Below are 26,742 nucleotides of genomic sequence, written 5' to 3'. Positions count from 1 at the left end.
CCTAATTAGCCATGAAGGTAAGCTGTCGGTGAGATATATAGTGAGATGAAACAGACCTAAAATGAGAATTATTATAGTGTGTGCCCCTTATGATGTAACAGTGAATGGATACACATGCTCATAGGTTGGGTTTGCAAAGAACTGTATATTTTAGACCAGTTAAGCATAGATTCTGAGGGTAACTGAACAAAATATGGATTTTGCAATTGGCCCCGAGGGCCTAGCAACAGAAGGGGAAATGACAATTCAATTTCTTATGCAATTTTAACCTCATTTGTGGGTGTACTGCAGCAAAGATATGGAAAGATCCAGCAAGATCCATATGGTTTTTCTGGATCATGCAACGGTAGACACTCTATGTATTCTAACTGGAAATATTAGATCCAGAACGACACTAGTTACAACTTGGGTTCGAAGTTTGACTTTTCTTAACTGGGAAGAGGCCACAATGCAGCGTGAAAACGTGTTTGCTGCACTGACAATTTAATGAACTGCCGTACAATTTGTTTCTGCACCTTGCATTTCATTAACAAATGCTGTGGCACTAAGAAGTCGTGCTGTTTTTCTCTTTTGAATTTTAAGAATGACAGAATGCAGGATGTGTTACTTTTTTCAGAAAGAAAAATTGAATAAATAGTCACAATTGATTTTATTAAAGCTCTAGTAGACTAGTGTGACCAAGATAGTGAGGAAACATGGGTGTTTTTGTAATGGAAAGTGCCTTGAATTTATGATGAATACATTCTCTGCATTATTTGTTAAAATTCTAATTTCTGCTCTCATGTTTTATTTGAGGTGCCGTCCTAGGTGGAAGGCATTCACAATTTGTCTGTGGTCCTCGTGTTCTTTGTCCACTGAGCACATTGAACTATGTGAACACATGAATCATACTATGAGCCCAAGTCTGGGGTGTGGCTTTTCAGTAATTTAGAATGACGTTATGGAAAGGGCGTCCTACTGGGGGAAAGAAGGTTTCTGGGAGATGCACAGGTATAGGTTTATGTTATATTTAACTGACATTTTTATAAAACACAGCATTACAGATCATGCTGTTAAAGTATTGCCGTAGTCTGTTCAGGCTGTGCTAACAAAACACCACAGCTGGGTGGTATCTAAACAACAGACATTATTGCTCACAGCTGTGGAGCCTGGAAGTCCAAGATCAGGGTGCAGCACAGTCAGGTGAGGGCTCTCTTCTGGGTCACAGACCTCTCGCTGTGTCCTCACATGGGGAAGGGGCGAGGGAGCCCTGTGGGGTCTCCCACTTAGGAGGGTTCCACCCCCACCACCTACTCAACTCCCAAAGGCCCACCTCCTAATGCCATCACCTTTGGGTATTTGGATTTCAGCTATGAATTTTGGAAAAACCCAAACATCCAGTCCACAGCAAGTATTATGGGTTGCATTTTGTTTATTAGACTTATCCTGCTTAGACCGAACTCTCCGAGGACGGGGCCAGGTTCATGTTACCCACAAGGCCTGCCTAGCGCCTGGTTTGGCTCTTGGTATGTTCAGTTAATGGATGAAAACATGGACATCAGGGGGTGGATTTATCACCGAATGTGACCAATGGACCAGACACGCTATTTTCTAAGCATTGAGATTTGTGGCTGTAATATGTTTTCAGAGGAAAAGTTCTGTCTTCTGTTCTTCATTCCACGTTTGAAACCTGTGTTTGCCATTGAAATCCTTTTACGCTGGAAATGGGTGCTTTGTTGTATATGCAAAATAAGTGCTTTCACGGCAGGCAAAAAAAAATGAGAAAAACTGGGAAGGATCTCAACAGAAAGAGCTCTTGACATTTGGGGAAATGTCAAAGAAAATAGGGGAGTGGAGGGCGGGAGAATTCTAATATCCTGTAGCTCAGGCTTGTCTCCAGTGAGACCCTTCCACTTCAGATAAGTTCTATGAAATTCAAACAGAAGGGACTGGAACGAGCCAGGAGGAGCCCATGAATACCTTGGAAAACAGTTTGCTGTGTTGAAATAGAAAACCAGTTTGTGCACCGAGAGGAGATCGGGAAGAGTAGAAGCAGGTCTTAGGAAGAGAGCGCCCTAAGACGCTGCAGACACTGCAGAGTCTGGCCTCTGGCCTCAGAAAGCAAATGGCGTATTTAACATTAGGATTCAGAGTTACAAAGGAATCCTCATGTTAGTGTGAACAAATATTTTAATGAGAGTTGCCTATTTAAATATTTTAAATTGATTTATATCCAAAACGGGAATAGATGAAAATTCATAGCTAAAAAGAAAAAAAAAGGAGAGATCGATTTGCATTTGTTCTCCTGGGAGGTTAGACACTGAATTGTGTGTCCATACCCCCATGCAGGCTAACGGGGTCTGTCTCTCCTTTCCTACTATCCCCAGGCATAAGCTATTTACCATTCTTCTCCCAGCCACCAGAATGAGGTGAGGTATACATGTGAATAGAGAAGTGTTTTCCATTCGGTTTGGTACAGATGTCACTTGCGTATGGATGAGAGAATGTGTTATAGATCACTGTCTTGTGCCACAAGCCAAGCAAGTTTGCCACACCTGTCAATGGCCCAAGCCTATAAATCCAGCATTCATTTTTGGGCTGCTTTACATGAAATTCAGCATAAGTTACACATTCCAGGCATCAATCTGCATGAATATTGTTTGCACCTTGCAAATAGTCCTAAATCTATGCTTCAGAATCTCACTGAATTGCTTCTCATTTCATTTCTGAAAGGGAAATGCTTGGCCGTATTTATAACCTTGCGAGTGGAAAAATCAATCACCCACTAAATGCCATTATTTTATTATTTTACTCTTAAACTGCCACCTTATAAATAAAAGGAAGACAAATTAGGATCATAAAGCAGGCAGGTAATCATCCACAAATGGAAAACTCCCCTGCAGAACATCTAAGGGGAAAGAAGCCAAAAAGTGTAAACTGTTGGAACTATTCAAATGAGACATTTTCACCCCACAGTGGAACTAGGTTGGAGGGCAGGGGAGTTCCTTTTTCTGGAAGGTTTCTGCCCCCAGTGTGAGGGCAGTTGTGGACTTTGCCAAGACTGAAATATTTCACCCAGTGGTCTGGAGTGTCTTTGAATGTTAGTTTTAAAATCCTCATTTATGACAGTTTTATAGATAAGTTTGTACCTGGGTTGGCTTGAGATTATGCTTTTCCTGGTGTTACAATCCCAGACTATTGTGGAGTGGCATGACAAAAGAATGGTCATCTTTCCCCATGACAGCACACCTGTGCCTGGGCCAACATTCTAACCACGTGACTATTTTCTTTTTGTACAATGCCTAGAAACAGGATCCCTTGACCATTTTCACTATTATTTGTCTTAACCAAATAAGAGAGTAAAAATATAATAAGAAAAAATGTTCTCCCTTTCCCCCCAACGTTTTTGTTTTAGTCAATACACTTTTCTGTCCATCACATGACTAAGTTCCAATATTTAAAAACGAATGAAGAAATTATACATGTTTTAAAATTTCAGATTCTTACATACATAATTTCCTTATTAAGTAATAGCCACTGTTTCATTAGGGGTTGTTAGAAAAATATCACTTTTTTTCTTGAGCCTAATTGTGCCTAGGCTTTTCTTTTTCACATTTCCCCATACTTGTTTAATGTGCAGAGAAATCCCTGACACCATGAATTGATCCAATTGTGAGCCTGAGAGTAACTGTGCTGGAACATGCTGGGTACCAGTCCCTTTATCACTGAGGGGTGAGAAGTCATCTGTAGACAGGAGTGTGACACAAACCTGTCCACGTCCAAGATGGGTGAGGGTGTTGGGCCTCCTTTTCAAAATCATCTCTCTTCATCCATTTCAAAGGATTGTAGATGGAGCTAGCAACAAGTGAAAGTTCAAACCATTGTGTTATAGGAACATCTCCCCACACAGTTCCAGGTGATATGACATGATTCTGTCCTCTCCCTAGTGAGACCATCACTACCCTGTCTCCTTCTTTGACTTTCCCACAGTTAGCTGTCATTGTTCTAACAATACTTCTCAATGAGTATTTAAAAAGTGACATTCAGAGCTTAACTTTTGGGGAACTGTCTCATCCACCGTCTCGCAGATCCATGACAGAGCAATGGAAAGGTGTCCAGAATGGCCTTGTGTAGCAATCCTCTAGATAGCGCTTTCCAAAGTATTTGGTAGTGTACACTTTCAGGAAAAACGTTTGAGCATTTCTGCACAACAAATTTTTTAAAATTTATTTTAAAATAATGTGTGTTAGTATGCTAATATGTGAAGTATAGTTATAAAACATACAAAAATAAATATTTAAAAAAGAAATGTTTGAGCATGTATGCACAATCTGTTTTTTTAAAATTATTTTTAAATTATGTATAAGTGCTAATGTGCTAATATATTAAGCATAGCTCTGGAACATACAAAAAATATTTAAAGAAGAGAGTGATGAGATAAACCATAATTTTAGATATCTTGTTAATTATAATGGCTTTAATAACCCTTGCCAAAATTTCAAGGCACGATATATACTTGTGAAAGTTAGTTGTTAAGGGAAAAGCGTGCAAATCTAGAATTCAAATAGTCTTGGTAACTACATTTCTTCTGAGCCTACGTTGATGACTGGTTTTTAAGCTCCTATTGGTTCTCAGGAAGACATTCTAAGAGTTGAAGGGTGAGGTAGCACTTCCATCATTTCTTTTGCTGGCAGTATCATTTTCAGTCTGTGAAAATTTTATGTAGGGTTTTTAAAAATTTTATTTATTTTTTAATTTTTTATCGTGATAAAAAACACATACCATAAAAGTTACCACTTACTCATTTTCAAATGTAAGATTCAGCAGTGTTAAGTGTATTTACATTACTGTGAACCAGATCTCCAGAACTTTTTCATCTTGTGAAAATGAAACTCTGTACCCATTGACCAACAGCTCTCCTTCTGTCTCTCCTTCTGTCCCCTGGTAACCACCATTCTACTTGATATTTTTATGAATTTGATCACTCTAGTTACCTCATTTAAGTGGAATTGCACAGTATTTGTCTTTTTGTGATTGGCTTATTTCACTTCGCATAATGTCCTCAAGGTTCATCCACGCTGTAGCGTGTGACCACGTGGGAGATTCGTTTAGCTAAAGGTGGACTGCCCAATCTGTAAATCCTCCTAAGGCAGCACAAGGAACTGCAGTGCAGCACTTGGCAATCTTCTGAGAGCAAGGCAAGAGTGAGGGCGTCCTGGATGAGCCTCGGTCATGAGACTCTCACTTTTTCCTCCCCACCAAGTGACGATGTCAGTATCAACCCAATTAGCTGTTGGTAAAACCCAATTTCTTTCTTATTGATCTCAGATCCTAAGCAGATATAAACAGAAATTCTAAAGCTCTCTTTACCATGCACAGTTGTGAGAACTAAGCAGCTCACAATCCCAGAGGTGCCGTTTGCACTGTTGCCTGTGTCAATGGCACCCCCTAAGGTGGTGCTGTGCACACTTGTGCATTCGAACATAGTAACCCTGCCACTCCCTGGGGTGCAGTCAGCGGCCTGAAGACTGTTGATCTAGAGAAAGACTGTCGTTTCTAGGGCCCTACTCAGAATGCGGAGAATTAAAGGAGGTCATAGTTGTCATTTCATTTAAAGTTATCATTTTAAAATAGGGAACCAAGTGCCCAAAGGCTAATCTTGTTCAAAATCACAGAGCTTCTTGAGGAAAAGCCATTCTAGGTTTCACTTACACATTTTCTATCCTATTAAATTTCTCATTTTCTGTCATATCCTGTATGCAACCCATTTTTTTTTTTCACTTGTCTCAATTCCATTTAAGACTTGGTCGTGAAATATATTAAAAATAATCCTGTCCTGAATTTTTTTATTAGTCTCCAGTAAAAAAAGAATGACAGAAAACTTGGCAAAGTCATTCTTTCCTTTACCAGGTCTTCTAGTTTATTTCTAGAGATTTAGGTTTCTACTCTGAGCCCCTCACGCTCGCATCCCAATCCCACATGGGGACAGTGGTGAGTGTCAGTAGTACGGATGCTGGGAACACGCTCATGAAGGTCCCTGTTGACAAAGTTCTCTTCCGCCTTGCTTGGCAGAGTTTCCTTGACTTTGGGTTTACACCAGTCACCTTCATCTTCATTCCTTGTCTTATCCTCCGTGGCTCAGTTTGAATAAGAAAAAGCATTCTGAACCCCCCAAATAAAACTCTTAGAAAACAATTTCTCAGGGGATGATGGCCCTTTCTATTGTCAAAACCACTATGGGTATAATCGGTAATCACTTATTTTGTCAGTCATGTTTCTTTCTGCCTTCTAGATTATGAAACTTTAAAAGACAGGCACTAAGTCTTCTACACCTTTTCATGTCCCCAACACATACTGTTGAACTCACATTGACAGAGAAACTATTATGTGTTGGATATTGTTCTGGGTGAATGAATAAGACATTACCCCTCAAAGACCTCATAGGGTAGTGGGAAACACAGAATCACGTAAAACTAACTGGGCTACAGGGTCAATACAGAGGACAGCTCCATTCATGGTGTAAACCAATGTCAATGTCATTCGGCAGGCCTAGGAAAGGGAGGAAGGAAGTATTTAGGGAAACCTTCCCAGTGCAGTCCATGTTCACAAAATGAGAGGCTCAGTACACGTTGATTGAAGAATAATGACCATAGATAATGGTTAGTTTTAAAAGCCATAAATTTTCGAGCACCATGAGAATTTAGCAGTCCTTAAGTCCAATGAATGTATATATGTCTATTATGACACCATAGTTGATTTCTAACTCCTGCCTAGTGATCTAAATTGCTTTAAACATGTAGAACATTTCCCATGCTCATCAATGGATATTTGGGTTCTACTGACTTCTTTATTTAAAAGTGTTAAATGAAAAAAAATCTATTCGGTACATTGGAAGCAGATTACATGAGGACAGTCAATAAGATTTTTGGAATTGTGCATATTGTTGTATCTTGGAAATTCCATGTTCTAATTGTGAGAAATGTCTAAATGAATTTAGATATGCCTGTAATCTACCTTCTGTGTGAGTATTAGTGTTTGTCTGTGGTGGGCTATCGTTGTACGCTTTGTCGCTCAGAGCCCCTGGTGGCTTCTTAACCATTATTATTTCTTTCTCCTTGGAGCTTGTTCAAAGCATGGGCTCATCCTATATTTATAGTTCTGTTCTCACATATGCATAAGTCCTGTCAAAATATCGAGATAATACAGTGCCACGTCGCAAATATTATTTCTGGCAATGTTCTATACCTTAGAAATGTGGGCTATTTTACCTCTACTTGAAGATAACGTCTTAAAATAGATGTAGCAATTTGTCAAGTACTTCCACCAAATACCTCCTGCAAATTCACTGTGATTTTTTTCATCTAGATTTAATCTTTCCCATCTTCAAAGCAGATTTGTTTCATTTTTGGGGCACTATTTTGTGACTTTCCCTGTCATCATTTTTTGCTGAGTTCTTACGGAGAGCCAGATTTGGCTGAAATTCAGGTGAGCGCTCCCCCACAGTCGAATTTTGGATGAGGATTTTGAATTCATGCATGACAAAAATATAAATGCAGAGTAATGTAACTTTAGAGCTACAAGCAGTGCCCTCAGGGGACCCTGCTCTCACTTCTCTGTCCCTTTAGTATTGTGACAAGGAAGCGGGACATAAACTGAAGCGTCAAACAGATCTCAGAAATGAGGCAATTTAAAAGCAAGCAACTGTTCTGTAATCCTTCACTCCATCCACCTCTGCAACAAACCTCTTCTGAGGCGATGGTAGCTCATACAGATCTGGGAAGTCTCAGCAAGCCTGCGATTGGGCAGTGGGGACAGGACCAGTGACACAATTTGTGAGGCCCAGTGAAACACGGAAGTGTTGGGTCCATGGTAAACATTAAGAATTTGAAGACAGTGATAACAGAGCATTACACCAAGCCCGGGGCCTTTCTAAGCCACAGACGCTGTGTGACCACAGGAGTTACGTGGCCTTGAGGCTGGTCTTCCTTTGGAATACCTGGGGAAGGGCAGGAGTTGTCTGGTTGCTTTTTAGTGGAAAAAAAAAAAAAAAAAAAAAAAAAAAATATATATATATATATATAATATATATTATAGAGAGAAACCTGATGAAACATAATTCCATTATACCTTTGCAATGTCTGGAGATTTTGATGTATTTTTTCCCTCCCCAAGAGGAGGCTTTCGGAATGGCCCATGCCTGAACATGGAGACAGGCAGTTTGAGGGTCTTTCCCCCCAGTCAGATGGAGCTTTCAGGCTGGCTCTGCAGAAGCCCACATGCTTGAACAAGAAGCTGGTGATGCCAGTTAACCCTCTGTGAAGATGGAGTAATACAATTGATTCAAAAACACTTGGAAAGTATATCTCTTTTAAAGACCACATACATGCTAAACTATGAGCCCCATATGAAAACAATCCCCCAATTCTGATCCCAAACGTCTTTACTGAGTGTTGGTTGTTTAATGCAGATGAACATTTTGTGGCCTGTTTTGTACTGAGAGCTTTCCCACAGGGAAGTCTTCTGTCGCCATCTTCTCTCTTTGAGTGTGCGATGTCAGGGGACACTGAGGGCAGATGTGTCAGGCTTGTTCTATTAAAGAAACTTGTGTGCTCGGGAAGCAAAGAGTTCTTATTATAGTAAGTGTCAACATGTACAGATCGGAAGCTCTTGGTGTGAGCTTCGGCCATTTGCAACAGCCCCGTCCCCAGAAGGCATCCTTTCACTAAATTATGACAGGAGTTGTTTTCTAGCAAATTATGCTGTTCTGGATTTAGGAGGGATTTGAAAATAAAATATGGAGCAAACATCCATCATGAAGGAGGCACGGCTGTGAGACCGAGTTGGTAGGTGGTGCTGGTGGTGGTGGTGGTGGGATGTGTGCATTTTGTTTTAAGGGGGAGATTGCTAGAATTTTCACCTGCCCAGGGAGCAGCTGATCAGATGGTCCATATAGCCTTTATCCGTCTTCTAACTTGTGTCTTAGTTCGCTTCTTGAGCTGTGACAGCTGATTTAGGACAATGCATTCTCCTTTCTTCCCGAAGTATACAACCTCAGAGTTCTCCCAGGTTCTGAAGCTATTTTTGTTTGAGTTGAGTGGGGGAAAAAAACCTGGCTGCTTCTTTATTACCAAAAAAGAAAGTCTCTAGCTTCTGAAGCCTCAGAATACGCCCTCTCGGAGAAGCACTTTGGGAAGCACCGGGGCCAAGTCAACATCTGCGCTTTATCACAAGACGTCACCGCGGGAGGACTGAGCTTTAGCTGTCATAGGAGGAGTGTAAGGACAGGAGTCCACGAAGCTAGTTAAATGTGCGAAAAATAAATGAGGACCCCGGGCAGAGGGGATCACCAAGCAACAGCTGCCTGCGATGCCCCGGAGCCTTGTTCTCACAGGTGCGGGAAACGCACCTGCCGATTTGGCGGCAGAGTGGGGTGAAGTGTGTTCACCCCAGCTTTTCGTCTGAAATGGTCCATGCATTTCCACACACAGAATCTTGTATGATGTCATGGGTTTCCTCAATGAAGAGGCTCAGGAAGCATGCCGTCCACTCTGCCACCAGAGGGCCTGAGGCATAAAGTGTCTGTGCTGGTGGTGGCAGAGGGCTCATCAAAGACAAGTCTATCCATCTTCCAAGCCAGTGTTTTTCGCTGTGGACAGGCAAGTGAGTGGACTCCCGAGCCAGTCTGCCCAGGTTCAAGCTCCGCCCCCTCCCCTCAGCAGCTCTGTGTCCTTGGACTTGCTACTAAACCTCTCTGTGTCTCAAGTGTGGTGTTTATCCAGTTGGAATAGTTGTTGTATCCACGTCATAGGCTTGTTGCTATCGAAGGTTTAGGTTCTTGCTATTGAGAGAACATAGCTGTGCGTTTGCAGAGACAGTCCGGTGTCCAGGTGCAAAGACAGGAACACATCTTTGCCAAACCTGGAATCATCATCATTCACGCAGCACTAAATGTGGACTTCGCTCAGCTCACGGTGGCTTTGGTTGTGTTTTTTCTTCTCCTGCACCCGTTTTGTCCCCTTGGTCAGGAAGCTGAGGCATAGATTCTGACGGGCTCAACCATGTGCAGCCATATGGCTGTGGTGAGTGACCAGCCCGAGCCCAGGATGGGTGGCTGTGTAGAGGCTGGCAGGGTAAGATTCTCCCGGCCATTCTCCCGGCTTCATTCTGTGGCCCTTGGCCATCATTTGCCTCTTGTTTGATTACACCCAGCACTGAATTTTATGAGCCATTTTGGGGAAGGGATGGGGGAATGGAATGCCGGTGTTACTGCTGAAAGCAAAGCAAAGATGTGTTTTTCTCTGTGGACGGTTTCTCTCATCTGGGGAAACCACGCATGGATTTTCTGACCTCGTGTCGGCTTCTCTGGCCTTTGAAATATAAAAGTTCCCCCCAAACCACATGATTTTAGAGAGGACAGGCAAGCTGGGTGTTTTCACAGTGTGACACAGTATAGGTTTCATTTAATTCTGGAAAACTGGCCATGCCTTTGGTTTTTCCATTTACAATCTCTGTAAGGCAGATTTATCCTTAAATGAGTTAGTTCCTAGGCACATCTCAGTTTCTGCCTTTACACTGATTTTCTGTTGACAGCTTTCACCCCCTTTCTTTCTCTTGGCATTTGGCTGGTCAGCCATATCTAGGGGACAGAGAGAGAAAGCTAATCTCTTCTGTCCTTTTTTGGCCTGCTTGAATCTGGTACCTTTCTTGTACACTGTGAGAAACAATAGTGTACATATTATTGGCTGTACATAATATTGGCTGTCTGTGTCTTTGTCTGAGAGCCCATGATTGTCTTTTGTTTCATCACAGCAGCTGTTCTAGAAAGCATCTGGACTTTCCACCAAACAACCTTTATTCTGAGGCTAATCTAAGGAAGGACAAAAAAGAAAGTGAGGTGGACGGAGAAGCCCTTCTTTGCGTGCAGTTCAGATGTGGAAAGTGAATGATGACACCCACATTCATGGGTCATGCTAGCACTTTACAGATGCTCGGGGCTTCCAAACACAGCTGCAGGCAAGTGTGTTCAACTATAACTGGGATGAATGGAGGGAGCGTATGTTGATTCATCATCCTTCTAGTCAACCTCAGATTGTGAGAGTCATAGGTGGGGTTGGACATGCACACATGGTACCAGGGCCGTGAGATTCTCCCAGCTCCCTTCCACATGGCGCCTTCGGTCATCATTCACCCTCCTCCTGCATCTTCTCTTTCTAGAAAAAAATGCAAGCTGTGATTTGCACCAAACACAAAAACTATATCCATGCCAGGATCAGAGACCCAGGAAACTTTGACTGAAATTGGTAACTAACAGAGGCTGCTTACTTTATGAAAACAATGATGGCAAATACTAGTACTCCTCTCTTTGGATTCTCATAGCAGCCATGTGAGATACCTGTTTAACTAAATTTAAGTGAATCCTACATGAAGAAGAAACTGAGCAGATGAAGCAGCCACCATGCGAGGAGTCCCATCACATGTTCAGTGTCACTCAGCCCCATGTGACAGCCAGTCTTCTCCTGGTCTTCACACGGCTGAGCCCGATGGCCTTTCACTAGCAAGTCAAGACCATGGAAAAGAAAGGGGCAGAACTCTTTTTAAATCTCTTTTGTCGTTACTTTGCAGTCAGTTTCCTTTTAGGGACCTGATCCATGCAACATGACTGTTTTTAATCTCATTTAATTCTCACAACCTGATGAGGTAGGTGTATTGTTATCCTCATTTTACAGAAGCAGAAACTGAGGCTCAGAGACGTTAAGTGGCCTGCACAGGTCACACAGCTGCTGAGGGACAGGGCTGGGTGAACCTGGACAGTGTGATTCCAGGACACTCTTCACTTTCTTTTCTTTTCTGGATCAGTTTAATTAAAGTGTAATTTATATATAGTAACAATTACCTTTTTCAGTTTTATAGTCTATGAGTGTAGACACATTTCAGGTCTCACAGTTGAGCTATGGCCTGTTCTGCTATCCCCATAAGTTATTTTCTGTCTCTTTAGAGTCAGTCCCCTTCTCTCCACCCATAGTGCCAGAACCTACATCCTTTGCCACCACACTCTAAATAAAAATTAAGCCCTATTGTTATGTGAGGTATTTACACTGTCTTGACAATAGTACGATCACACAGGCTTTCAAATAAATTAAATCGTAAATGGCGACAATTTCCGAAATGTGCTAATAGCTGACGTATTAGAAGTGTAGGAAAATGACCGAGTGTGATGGCAGTTCCAGCCACTGGTCCTCGTAGGTCACTCTAAGGTCTCAAACAGCAGGGGGGGCATTTCAAGAGTAGGGATCGTTCTCTGCTGCACAGTAGCCTTGGCACCAGTCTTCAAATGGGTTTCTGTCCTGTTCTTTAAACTGACACTCCATTTTGCCACCAGCTCACCGTGTCTGGGAGAGAGGGTTATGGCAAGGCTCCGAGGCTCCAGGAGCCTCACAGCGAGCAGCCAGGAATGAGCCCCGGGGCCAGCAAGGTCTTTTCTGTGATGCTTCGCTCTGCCCCACACGGACCGTTAACAAGGATTGTCTCCAACTGGTTGGATGATACGCGGTTTTGTGCTTCCCCCCGATGCATTTATTTCCCCCCAATTTTCATAATGACCGTATCCTCCGTTTATAAGTAGAAAACACTGTTATTTAAAAAGAAAATTGGCACAAAGAAGGTTCTTTTTGAAGAGTAGAAAATACTAATTTAAAAAATATGGCTGTAGGAGAAAGTATAAATTGAATCTCAAGAGGACAAAACATGAATCCCTAAAAAGGTGGGTCCTTTAATAAATGGTCTCCCAATACTGCAACAGTGCTAATGATTTCTACAACTATAAAGGTCAGGATAAAAATGCTGGGAGCAGAATATAGCATCTGAGGCAGAATTCCAGCCTTTGGGACTTTCGATGGTGAGAGCCAGCCAGGAGGAAGAGTTAGGAAGGTTAAGGCTTGTCATTGAAGCCATCTTTTTTTTTTAAACCAACTTTTTAGAAAACGAAAATGCTTCCTGCTGAAGCTCTCTTTTGACATCAGTTTCTACACCTTAGGGATTAAATTAGTGGAGTTTTTAATGCTCAATTTTCAGAATGTTACCAGGAGAATTATAGATATTTAAAAATAGGAGAGGCAAGAAATTAAATCTATTCTGTCCTTATCACAAAATGTTGGCATAAATGTCTCCTCTTCAGAAAAATTCGGGGACTCTGATTTGGAAGAGGCCTTTATTGCCATGCTTTGATGTTCCTGAGAAGCCACCAGCTTGGTCACAGGGGCCCAAGCAATCATCAGCGACCCGCTGGCTGACCCAGCTGTTTATCCCTTTTCACTGTTCAGTCACGTGGTTTCACTCTTCTGTTTATTTAAAGGCTGATATTTCATCTAAGAGACTCGTGATCCTTTGTCAATAAAACATTAAATATAAAACCATAGAAACACACATTCTTGTTTCTTTATAAACACGGTGATCCAAAGAAAGCACAGAACAAAAGCTTGGAAGGATGGAAAGAGATCTTTGGAGGCAGGTCTCCGTCTTGTTGCCTCTCCTATGCAAGGTATTAATTTTTCAAAGAATTTGCAACATCTGAACCAGTCTACACCAAAGACACACAGCTTTGTGTTTTTCCTCTTATTTATGAACCATTGGAGGCATGGCTTGGCACGAAGCTTCCATTTCAGGGGTGGTAGAAACACTGAAACCATCAAAAATGTGAATGTCAGGATGCAACAGCACAGCAGGAAGACAGCACCATGGAGGAAAATTACTTAAGAAAAAATGCATCACCAGGGGATAGGTGGCATTAAGTAGCACTTGCTAACAAGAGCTTCTAAGCCACCGTGGGCATGAGATAGATTTTTCTCTCTTTCTTTGCTAAATCTCTGCAACCCACAGAGATCAGAGTTTGGGAACAGAAGGCAAAATGCTAGAAAGCACCTTGAAACAAGTCCTTCCTTAAAACAAGTCTTTCCCCTTCTCTTGGCACAGAGATGCCCTCCACTCGGTGCCACCCAATAATGCCTTTTCTGGAAAACACTGTGACGAATGGATAGGTGGGAGAACACACCTACTAGGTGCTAGGTCCTTACATGTGGCCAGTAGGAGCCAGAGGTTATGATCTGTTCTTCTCAGAGGGAGGGAACAGAGACTCCGACGGGGATTTCCCTAGCGATCACAGATGCAGGGGGCGATGTCACCCACACTCCTTTCTCAAGGTGAGGCAGACCCCTTGACCCCCACCCACACCAGTGTGAGTTGGGGGCCCCTCGCCCATGGCCCTGACCTTAGCCATCTTGGGTCAGGCTCTTCCCCATAGTATTGACATGGTGGGTTTAGTCTCTGTCTGTCCCTCCAGTCTGTGAGCAAGTCAGAGAACATGCCCTTCTCCTGGGGACCCTCGGAGCCCAGCCCAGGGCCTGACCCATGGAAAAGTAAAGTTAGTTCAGGCATGAGAAACACCCCCCCCACACACACACCCCTGCTTTGAGTCAGGGCCTCTGACACTGAAGCCGTGAACTTCACTGCCAATGGTTTTGCACATTGGTGATTGTCCTTAATTTTGACAATCTGCTTTTCAAAAGAATCTTTTATTTCTTAGGCTGGGAGAGACCAAAGTCCTCTAACTGAGCAGTTTGCCTTGTGCTGTAGCACTGACAAGCTGACCCAAGAACTATGAGGAGCCCATTCCAGTTCCTTCCCTGATGGCTTGATAACAGGCTGAAAAGAAACACCTCTGTGAGCCAAAGGCTTCTGTGGGGTCCCTTTGTCCTTTGTCCCTTTGTGAGTTGTCATCTTTTCTCCAGTGTTGCCAAAGCAAGTGGGTGCATAGAGCTTCTTCCAATATTTGCTGACAAAATGAGTGAGTCTCTTGGGGAGATGGGAGAGGAAAGGGTGGAGAGTAGGTGGGATGCTGGGAGTGACTTGGGGTCCTTACTGCTTCAGAAGGCTCTTTGTTCCCCAGCCCTAAGGGGCTTTTGAAGGGGTACTTTCGAGTCAAGTCACATCTCATCAAATTAAATATCAAGCTAAGTTCTCAGCATGAATAGGTTTATCCACTTAAGTGCTATCGGTGTAGATTCAGAAAATAATCTTGGAATATCATCTGTACCCCAAATTTAACCTGCTAGAATTCATTTCATATTTCATTCTTTTCAAACTTCTGGAATAAAAAATAAATATCCTTTAATGGGAACTCGTTTTTCACCCTAAAGATGAAATAATACCCACTGGCTGATTTCCCAATTAGACATAATCTGAGTGTGCATTAATGAGAAGCAGGTTTGGGTAATTCAGTTTCACGATGACATATGACGGGCATGCCCAATGCTATGGTTAGCAATGGCAACGTATGAAAGATGGGGGCCTTCATTACTGTATTCTAGAAATCGTGTAATGAAAACTCTCAAAGTGACAGTACAAATTCATAGCCCACAGTCATGGCCCCTGAGAGAGCTGCAAACGAAAAGCTTTCGAAGACTGTATTAGAATAATTTTTGAAAGCCTTGAAATCACTTGGCTTCTTGAATCTTTTACTTATTCTACGTGGCTCTTTTACCTACATGTGTCCAGTACCTGGTTCAGCCACACAGGAGCCTGTGGCAAAAGGAAATACCACTAATACTGAAGGATCCTGTCTTTGTGTCCAATGTGGATATTTGTTGCTTGTGACGTTTTGCGGTACTTCTTATTTTCTAAAATATTGCATTGAAATAGTATCATTTTTCAGCTTTATTGACAAGTAAAATTGTAACATACTTAAAGTACACACCATGATGATTGGATAGACGTACATTGTGAAAGATTCTTTAAGTTCCGCTCTCTTAGCAAATTTCAATTCTATAACACACGTTATCAGCTATTGTTCTACATTAGATCCTCTGACCTTATTCATCTCCTAATTGAAAGCTTGTGCCCTTTTCCCATCCTCTCCCTACGTCCCCCATCCCTCATCCCTGACCTCCCTTCTACTCTGTTTAAACAGATCCTACATATAAGTGACCCCATGCAGGATTTGTCTCGATTCATGAGTTTTTTACCCTGTTATGCCTTACCCAGTGGTGACTACCCCAAGAAGCTTTTGTAACACGTTCCACCAGGCAGAAGAGTGAGTGGGCTAAGACGTAATCGAGGCAGTCATTTTAACAGGCAGCCTAGACTTTGCTAGAACACACGGGCAGGCTGTTTTTGCGTCTGTTGGTGATGGGCAGGATGGCAGCTCACTTTTTATTCATGCCGACACTGCTGAGACCTAAGGATTACTGATGTGCATACAGCCCCTAGATGTAGCACGGAAGCAGTCAGACGTGCCTTAGTACCCACTCTCAGCTCAAAGTCCAGGCAGAAATGGACCCAAAGCCGGTACCTTACCAGAAAGTTGATGTGGCCTGTTCCACTAGTAGGGTATCTTTTGTAAAAGGATTGTCTATGATTTTGCAACATGGTTGAAAAGAGTGAGCCAACCACATTTATGTGCTGAGTCAGACACCTCCCATGTGTAACTCCAGACCTATCAGTGAGGACCTTTGTGGGTGGCCAGCTTGGCGTGGGCTCCGCAGATTTCAGGCAAGTGTGAAGTAACAGCATGTCACCTCCTGCCCACGCCGACTGTCTCCACCTCTCCACCTCCTGTGCTGGGACTTCCTCCATGTCCCCAGGCAGATGCCAGGTGCAAGACAGAGCCCAGCCTCGAAGCATTAGGAAGTAATGCTCTGTGACACATGGCTTGGACCAGAAAGAGGCAGGAGCTGGTGGGTAACTTGTTTGCCTTCTCCCCACAGGGCTCTGTCCTCAGACGCAGATGGCACAGCCTCGGAGGGCACAGGATCAGCATCTGGCTACAGCTGGCAGTGCCAGCTGGATGAGGCATCCTTGCATCGGCTCTCTCCCCTCCTCTTCTCATCCTTCCTCCCTCCTCCCTAGCCCCCCGCATTTGTAGCACAAACAGCATTTGTCTCAGGCTCTGCTTTCTGGGAAAGCAGACGAAGACATATTCTTTGTTATTTTCCTGTAGCCCTTGCTGCAACAGGACAGTCAGGAAAACGATTTCAAAAATTATGCCTTTTAATACTACTCCTGCGTCTTTATAGCTAATCAGCGCATACAAGAGTATCAGAAGGAACTATCACACATCTTCTTTATTTAGGCTTCTCTTAATTGCAGGTTTCTTAAATTCTGAAATGCTGTCTTGTTCGTTAGCACCACAAGGAAGGACGTGAGATGTGAGGTGCTTGGTGCGTGTCTAAGGGTTGAGGACCCCTGGGTGTCCCCTCTGGCAGTGGTTCTGTCTCATTCCCCAGGTTTCCTGACAGCCACTCAACACATTCCACAGCACACGTGCAAGCGCCAGCCTGTGCTGGAGAAGAAAGTCACTTTAAGGCTGTAATTTCAACTTCTTGCCTTGCGTCCTTAGACGAGTATTGAACGTTTCCTGACTGTGAAATGGGGACAATATAGAAAGAGGCAGTTTTGAGGAGAAGGTCTGTGTTCCGGTGAGCCGAGGAGCTTTCTTATTTGTGATCATGAGGGTAAATTGAATGCAAGAACTCCCTCGTGCAGGACCCTCTGTCCCTTAAATGACGACAGGGACGCTGTCTGGATATGTTTGGAGAGGGAATGCCCATGTGCCCGAGGAGGATGGGCATAGAGCTGGCTCGAGCAGCAGGGTCTCTGATTTCAGATGGCCACGAACAAAGGGACTGTTAACCTCCCGACATTTAGGAGAATATGGAGGAAGGTGCTGGATCTGGGGTGGGACCGGGGCTGCAGAGCCTCCCAAACAGGCGTGTTTTATGAATGTGAAGTCAGTAGGGTGGGTGTGAGGCTGGAGTTGACCAGGAGAGGACCTGAATGAGAACATCTGTGCCAAGTGCCATGACAAGGGGCAGCTAGCAGGAAACACAGCGAGATTCTCTTGAAAGCAGAATTATGAGAGCTCCGAGTTCTGGTTTTGCTGGTGTTCAAATCAATGCTGTTTTTGTTTTTGTTTTGTTTTTTTTTTGGCCTCTACTTGCTCCCGCACCAAAGAAAAACATAAGCAAAAGTCCATGTATATTAACCACGATGTCCTTAGTGGCCATGACAACTGACTCTCCAGATCAATCTGAAAACAATGAAGCAAATTTCTGCTGATAGGAAGGTATTGATTGCCACGTGTGGGATGCTGCCAATTCAATTGTGCTTGGTTTTCTCTATAATGTGGACAGTATATTCTACACATCTGCTTTAACCTGGTAATTGTTGCTGTGCATATTTGGTCAGACAGGATGTGTCCTGCTCTCTGCAGACCCTACTATATGAAGTTGGATGGCTATGTAAAGTGAATGATACAATGGTGGTAGTCACGGTATCATTGGACCATTGCTGATGTTTCTAGAAAAGAACTTGGACCTCTAGAATCTCATATTGGGCCTTTCCATGAAGACAGTGCACCATGCCTTTTCCTTGTAACACTTCATCTTATTTATTAGTTCAGTTAGAGTCGACGATATTCTTGAGGTATGGCTAATTCTGTTCAGCAGACAACACAGGTTCTCAGGATGCTGAACTCATGGTTGGGGCTAATGGCTGGAGGAAGCTGGGTCTTTTCTCACTTGGGGATGAGAGTGGGTGGGGAGGAAAGGCATCCTTCTCCTCAGGGTGCTACCTTCTATGAAAAAGTGGTGGCAAAATGTAGCACTTTTTCCTACTGAACTTTGGAGAATGACATCCATCCATCCATCCATCCATCCATCCATCCATCCATCCATCCATTTTAGCATAGTCTAGCTATGAATTCTTGTGTTATTTAAACTTAGAAACAAAACAACAAACAAACAACACCTCACAACAATTCTACAATTTATCCCTGGACTTTTGGTTTGATTCTGCTTCTTCCTATAAATCATGTCCTCAGAACTCTCAGCCTGTATGTGCTAATGAAGCCACACTGACTTTCACACAGGAATCTCCCTGCCTCACTGCTCCCCACTTGCTGAGGGAGGCCCTCGGGGCGTTACTGGGAGATGCTCAGGCTCAGTGGTTCAAAGGCAGGACTCCGGAGCCAGCATCTCTGGGTTGGAGTTATGTCTCTGCCACTTTCCAGCTGCATGACCTTGACCACGTTCTTGTCTATGCCTTAGCCTACAATCTGATGAGGACAGGGATGGTATCTACCTCATCAGGGATGTTGTCAGAATTGGCATACTTGGAGCTTGTCTGGCCCTGGCATGTGTGGTGTTTGATCACCCCCAGAACCCAGCCTGACCTAGACTCTTCATTTACCGATTCAGGAAATGGCAACCACCTCACCTGTCGATGAAACAATCATATGTGTTGAGCACTGTAGACCCAGGGAACAGGAAAACTCTTGGATAATTCTCCCGCTGCTCTTAGCCTTGCCTTAAAAATGTCACAAGGTCTCAAAGTCCTCTGAAAAGAGATGCTTTCAATGACTGGTTCTGTTTTTGTCAGGATCATTTTCTGATCTGAGACACCATCTCCTTGTGACGTCTATCAGCTTCATTTTGCCTCCATCAGTTGAGACCTGACACAAAACCCTGTCTTAGAAATCCTGAAAAAAATGACCCCTTTATCTCCCCCATGCACATTTCATTTTGGATTTCCTGAGGTTCCTAAAAAGTGATTTTTTAAAATGAAATGAAGTGTTCAAGACGTTTGAAAAGTGTCAGTGTCTGAGGTATTTAAAGACCGTGGAATTGAGTGTGCATCTATTTTGTACTTGTATTCCATTTAATTTGACTTTGTTAAACGAGAACATTGTCCTTCATTTTTTTGTGGAATTTGATGTTTTCAATGAGCCACCTATGCATTTATGCAGAGAAGGGTGGAGGATTTAAACCCTGGAGTATTTCAGCTGCTGACAGCTGCGTGATCCTCTATGATGGTGGCCCAATTTCCACTGAGTGCAGGGAACGTACCGGCTTTGTGTTTGAAAAGAAGAGACATCAGAATAAGCACAGGCAAGAAGAAAGAGGCGTTTTCACTTGTGAATCTATTATCTTTAAGAATTGAGTAATTTGGTTTAAATCAAGATGGTGCATCTTACAAAGTAAGTGCTGTAAGTAACGCTGCCGTAACGTGGGGACCTGAATGGAGTTTGTTGAAGAACAACTGATGGTTGGCTAAGAGCTGTGGACGTCTCCCTCCATGGGACAGGGGCAGGAGCTGCCACTCTGAACATTTCAGATGCTCCAGCTTAATATGAAGAAAGGACCCTATTTGTGTAAACTTTCCAACTTGTCTACTTTCCTGCCACTTCCTGCTAGAGAACGGTGCTTTTCCCCTCTCAGATCGGGGCAGAGCATCTCCCTGACTCTGGGTGGGTATTTGCATTTCACATTGACTGGGATTTAGTGTATGCACGTGTGAGTGTGTGTGTGTGTGTGTGAGTGTGTGTGTGTGAGTGTGAGTGTGTGAGTGTGTGTGAGTGTGAGTGTGTGAGTGTGAGTGTGTATGTGTGTGAGTGTGTGTGTGTATGTGTGTAGTAGGGTTGGTAGCAAATGGGAGACTTGACTTCGTCTCTCTTGGGTTCTCATCTATCTGCACAAGGCAATAAGCATACACAGGGATGGTTAACTTTGTTAACGTCTTTATCATTCACCCTATTTATACTAATCAGAACCTGAAAGCATGATTTTCCTAATCAAGGATTGACCAAGGACCTGGGAATTTCTCACGACGACATTGACTCTAATGGGAACTGATTATTATTTCTTTAATATTGTCTTTAGGTTGAAGTTCTTGACCCAAATGAAATTTTAAGGGCAGCTTTATCCCTCAGAGGGAGTCACCTCCTGTGGTTTTCTCCTTGCTCAGTGTTCTGCCTCTCTTTCCAGAGTCCCATTCAGATAGTTATGTAACAATGACAATTCCTGCAAGACGCTAGCCTATGGACAAGAAAGTCCAGTCTCCAGTCTTGACTGTGCCACCAGTTAGCTGCATGACTTTGAACAAATCAGGCTCCCTACCTGGCTTAATTTTCTTCCCCTTGAAAGTTAGAGACGTTGCAGTCTCTTCAATCCTTCTCAACTTAAAGCATATTTTCAATAATTACTAGAAAATTAGATTGACAAAATACTTCTCTCTCCATGGACTAGAACATCATATTATTTAAAGACAGTAGCAGGATAAGCTTTGAGGAAACACGGTCATATGTGTACACATGTAATGCATTTGACACAGCTCCCCAGACCTCACACCCAGAGACTCTTACTCAAAGATTTAAGTCTAACCATAAAATAGTCATACTTCTGGTCAACCTGGTACACTGACAATGCACAGGATAGGCATAAGTGATGACAGAAGAATATCTCATGATAGGAGCAGCAACATAATATCTTTTTAGTTGATTAAAATGTATTTAAAAATAAGACATTGGACATGGTGTTTAGAATGAGATATAGCAGTATAATGGCCACCATTGACAAAGGTGACAGTTGTGATCTTCTCACAGTTGGTACAAGCTACTGGCTGTTCCCCTCATGTTTTCAATGAGATTATGTTCCATCAACAATAGTCTCCCATTGGGTGTCCCTTTTATGGACGAGGGAGGCAGTCTGTGCAACTTTAGTAGATCCTTTCTTGAGTTGATCATTTCCTCGTCTCATGAGTACCTTGTTTAAACCATCTGAGTTAAAGTAACATAGAACTTGATATAATATAAGAGATATTGGAAACAATGAAAGAAACAAAAATAATTCTGAATATATCTGGTAACAACTTTCTTTTTTTATGTTTTTAGCGACAAGGTGCTGGGGCAACCAATGGAAAAGACAAGACATCCGGAGAAAATGGTAAGATGCCACGAGCAGTCCGATGACTGCCTTTTTTGGCACCTACCCCCTTGGGCACATCGCCGGTGTGGATCATGCCTTCCACTGAAATCAGCTTACGCTATATGTCTGCACTGTGGCTTCCAGTGGAGTTTAGCAATTCTCAGTGAGTGCTGTGGTCTGGTTTTGCAAAGGAAACTGAGCTAGCTAAAAGCAGTGTAATAAGAACTGTTTCCTCTCCAAAGGAAGACTCCCATTCTGGGCAGCGTGGTAATGACAATGCAAATATAGTTCTCTGCTTTCCTCATTAGGCTTGGTGACAAGCATCGGAGTTATTGTGAGGATAAAATGAGATCAAGTGCAATGAGTGCTTTGAAAGCTGTGAAGTGCTTGGCTCCTTAAAGGAGGTTTTAAAATCTGCTTCAGCCATCCCTGTACACAGAGCACAGTGCTGGTCCCAGGGCAGGTACAGGATCAATGACTGACCAGCAAATACAAGTAGTAGCGGAGACGGGAGAAATCGTAGCCTGTGACTGCAGCCTCCACCTTGGCCTTAAGTTGTAGGAATGATCATATTTTATGCATGGGTAAACTGAGGCTGGGAGTGGAGGAGCTGGGATGTGACCAGGAATGGGAGGAATATGGTCTTAGAGGGAGACAGAGCCAGGTGTAAGCCCAGCTCCCCAATTTTAGTGGTTGTGATGGAGGATGACTTATAATAATGAAAAGTCCTGGTGAGTGCCCAGGACTGCATCTAGGGTTCTGGGGAGGTTAGATTCTTACTTTTTGTTATAAAGTGAATGGACCTTTTGTGTAAAGCTAGTCCTGCCTCCAGCTGGACGGGATATGTGCTGGTGCCTGTCCCTCCAATTGTAGATGATGCCAGTCTCACACACCAGCAGCAAAAATTCCTTGGGGGCTTCAGAGCCACTTTGGATGCTCTGTCATGAGTTTGAGCTAGGACCTGAGCAAGACCCAAGTACTAGAATGTTCCTCTGTACTGCACTCATCTGACTTACCCACCTGTTTCAGGCCATCCTATTAGGTAGGGTCAGCATGGTGACCTCTGGGGTGAAAGGTCATCATATCAGTAAGTAGAGGGTTTGTTGCTCAAGAATATCCTGATGAGAGCTGGCAGGGAGGACGGGAAGGAAATGAGTTCTTTTGCAAGTTTTTCATGAAGCCCAGGGCTCTTCTTGTCTCCTCTGTGTGAGTTGGAGAAGAAGGGACTGCCCCACAGGAGCTTCCCAATTTTCCTGCGGCACAGATCCGTATCCATCTCTTCATTGTGTTCATTTCCGTGAACCTCACAACCTTAGAATCATGGGGTTGTATAGTCAAAAGCCTTCTTTTTTTTTTTTTTTTTTTTTTAAGATTTTATTGGGGAAGGGAAAAGCCTTCTTGAAGATACGCTACTGCCTCAGTTGTCCAACTTCCTTTGCTCTCACACCTCCTTTCCATTCTTAAACATTCTTGAAGACCCCCAGAAACTTTTGTTTATGTTGTTTATATCTATTGATGGGTCCTGTATTAGAAATTGAAGCAGAGAAATTCTAGAAAGATTTACTTGTGCATTCATTAAAAATACAGTGATAAACCTATGCTATGTTAGCGTAAGTAACATTTAAAAATGAAAAGCAATTATATTTTCCAAAACAGAAAAGAATATTTAGTGAAAGAATAGCAACGTTTTACATTTTTGCCAATCTCTTTAATATCTGGCTTAATAGAAGACTACTGCCACTGCTTTCAACATGTTGTAATGTCACAGGCCATGGAGCCTCTGGAAAATTCCACTGTGCATTAAGGAGAGAATGAGATTTTAAAAAGCAAAAAACGAAACAAAAACAACAACAAAACACCCTTAGTGCTATAAAAGTAATTTTGATTTTGAATGCTTCCTCAAAGGAGGGAGGCATCCTGGGGGTTCCTTGTTCACACTGTGAGAACTGCTGCTCTAGTGTCACTCCCGTGTCATGTGTGGGTGGCCTGGAGTCTGAAGATCAGGCACAGTGGGGTCCTGTGCCTGACAGAGTTAGGTCCCTGCGTTCAATGCCTCTGCCACTCAGCTTTACCCTGTTGCCCTTTGAAGCACATCTATACGCTCCGAGCTTTACACCAACGGGAATTATGACTTTCTGCCATTCCAAGGCATGGAATTTCTTTCAGCACCAAATTGAGCCATTCTAGTGAAAACCGAGTGTGTCTTTTCTGGAGGTATAAAAATTAATTGAAAGGAAAAATTCAAGATGCTATGAGGAAAGCCCTTCTTTATATAATTCTAGATATCAGAGGATAGTCACTTCTGAGAAGAAAAAGGGGTATTTAGAATGAGAGTTTATTTGATAGTTATGGAATAATGGTGCTACATAAATTCAAATTATTATGCATATTAACATAACTGCTCATGTATGATGTACACGATCTTTTATTATATTAACTTTGTGCTTTTGCCTCTAAAAATGAACAGATAAAATCAGTAACAACCTAACAAAAGTTGGGGTAAAGACTTCTAGAAGTGGTCTAAAAGACATTTTCCTAAAAACCGAAGTTGCTTAATTTTTCATTCTTAAATTCATAATATGAGAAGAATATTTGTTTTAACCAATATTATATTCCACTGAAATTCAAATTATTTTACTCTGTCATCACAGGTATCTAGAGAGATCTTTTACCTTAATGTATATTTCCTCCTAACACAAATGAAACTGCCTACATGTGTTCAAGGAGCAGGGTCCCAGAGAATAGAAATATGAAGCATAGAACATCAAAATGTTATGAGATTTGGACAGTAGTCAGTTAATTGTAAGTAGCCAATTAATCCCAAATTTCATTAATCATCTATAAGTCAAAGTTTTTATTTAAAATGTTATAAATTTAGTTTAGGTCTCCATTTAACACTTAAAGCATGAAGACTATGGGAGTGAGTTATGAAAGCCTTGAAATTGCAATTTAGATCACAGAAGACACAAGTCATATACATTAAAACTCCAGAGGGATCCAAATTCCTGGGCTCTGTTGGAATTTTGTTATAGTAAATATTTTCTCAAGAGGGCTATTGGCTTGGAATCCAGATTCTTGTAATTCCAAGATTTGTTGTTGTTGCCATGGTATTTACTGATGTGAAATATGATAGTTTTTCACTCCATATCCAGAATGCCCATGAAATATGACACTTACCACTCTACCGGAGGTCTGACAATTAAGTTCACAAACTTGTTGCAATGATGTTGCTAACCCTTTCTTGATAGCAGAGGGATTATTCATTATGAATTTGTACCAACTGGACAAATAGTTAACCAAGTTTACTATCTGGAAGTGCTGAAAAGGCTGCGTGAAAAAGTTAGACGACCTGAACTTTTCGCCAACAATTCGTGGCTCTTGCATCACGACAATGCACCAGCTCACATGGCACTGTCTGTGAGGGAGTTTTTAGCCATTAAATAAAAAACTGTTGGAACACCCTCCCTATTCACCTGGTCTGGCCCCCAATGACTTCTTTCTTTACCCAAAGATAAAGGACATATTGAAAGGAAGACATTTTGATGACATTCAGGACATCAAGGGTAATACGACAACAGCTCTGATGGCCATTCCAAAAAAAGAGTTCCAAAATTGCTTTGAAGGGTAGACTAGGTGTTGGCGTCGGTGCATAGCTTCCCAAGGGGAATATTTTGAAGGTGACCGTAGTGATATTCAGCAGTGAGGTATGGACCATTTTGTCTAGAATGTGTCCGCGAACTTAATTGTCAGACATATACCCAGCATGCCTCTTCACTTTCCAGGAACCAACCTTTGAATACACAACCTATCAAATCCAGATGTTTCTCATCTCGTCTGCATTATGGAGATAGGTTTTTTAGAAATATTAGGGCTATTATTTTTTTAATTAAAAATAAAGTCATTAGGATCTTGGTGGTTCAGAGGTTTTCATTCCCATGTGAACAAAGTACTTCATTATTTGATTAGTTCAGGCCAAGAATTTCATTTGTTTCTTGATATAAAGCCCTAGTTGAGTGAAACAATAGTTCGCAGCTCCAGTTACAACTCATCTGCTGAATTAAATTCAAACACGTTTATAGATACAGACACAACCATTTGAATCTAGACTATTCACCATCAATTACCAGTTTGGAGACAACTGAAAGATTTTTTTGCAAGACAGTAATTTTGCTGGATATCTTCATCTGTGGCCTCATGCTCCAAGAGTTAAAAATTTTTATTGACATATAAAAGTCAAAAAAATACTGAAAGGAGAGTGACTGCTGGGAGATTTGCAATCCGAAGGAAAGATTTATGAATAATAAACCTGTGACGGAGCTTCCTTTCAGTGCTTGGAGGCTTACCCGAGCTAAATTGAATTTCTAAAACTGGAATGGATTTCTCTTGACTTAGTGAGCTGTGATACATTTATTTCCAAAAAGATCTGTCTTTGGCGGTGAAGGGCAGAGACACACCTGATTTTAGTAAAAGAATCCGCTCCAGATCAGGCTATAGGTAAATTCCCGGAAGGCAGGTATTATACTGAGCCTACGAAGAGGCTGACTGCAGTTGTATTTCTCTGAGGTCTGAGATGCTGAGCAAACACTCAAGCACCATACTTGAATAGGTGTGCCCCTTTTTTGGGAAACACTGTGGCTTGGGAAATTTCTAGTAGGTGTGGGGAGATGCTAGGAACACATAAGATTTCATTTGCTTTGATACGATTAGTCATTGCTTACGATGAATAAACGTTGTTGTGCTGGGTACTACTCTCCTCTCCTGGTTTTGAATAAAGCCAAAACCAAAGATGTTTATCTCACCTTTGGATTTGAGACACACACACACACACACACACACACACACACACACATTGTGATTTTATTTTTCTGCTATCAAATAGGTGGAGAAAGAAATGAACTGAGAAAGACCTGTTTTCATAGACAGACAGCTACACTGCTGTGAATCTGAGCATGATTTTTCAAATAAGGAATGCGATTCATTATTTGTTCCCCAAACACTTTGCACGCCTTCC

The 26,742-nt window shown here is 42.4% G+C and overlaps 1 protein-coding gene across 1 annotated transcript in view; it reads left to right on the top strand.

Annotated features, from left to right (window-relative positions):
- The window catches only part of PCP4 (Purkinje cell protein 4), a 53,020-nt gene that overhangs the window by 3,787 nt on the left and 22,491 nt on the right, over positions 1-26,742 (top strand). Inside the window, exon 2 of the mRNA XM_019745650.2 lies at positions 21,698-21,749. Coding sequence (XP_019601209.1) covers positions 21,698-21,749 — 52 coding nt within the window. The remainder of the gene's footprint in view (positions 1-21,697; positions 21,750-26,742) is intronic.

This window comes from Rhinolophus sinicus, linkage group LG01 (assembly GCF_036562045.2).
Source record: "Rhinolophus sinicus isolate RSC01 linkage group LG01, ASM3656204v1, whole genome shotgun sequence".
Classification (NCBI taxonomy): Eukaryota; Metazoa; Chordata; class Mammalia; order Chiroptera; family Rhinolophidae; genus Rhinolophus; species Rhinolophus sinicus.
Note: the sequence above shows the minus strand (reverse complement) of the source record. Positions and strands in the feature narration are given on the sequence as shown.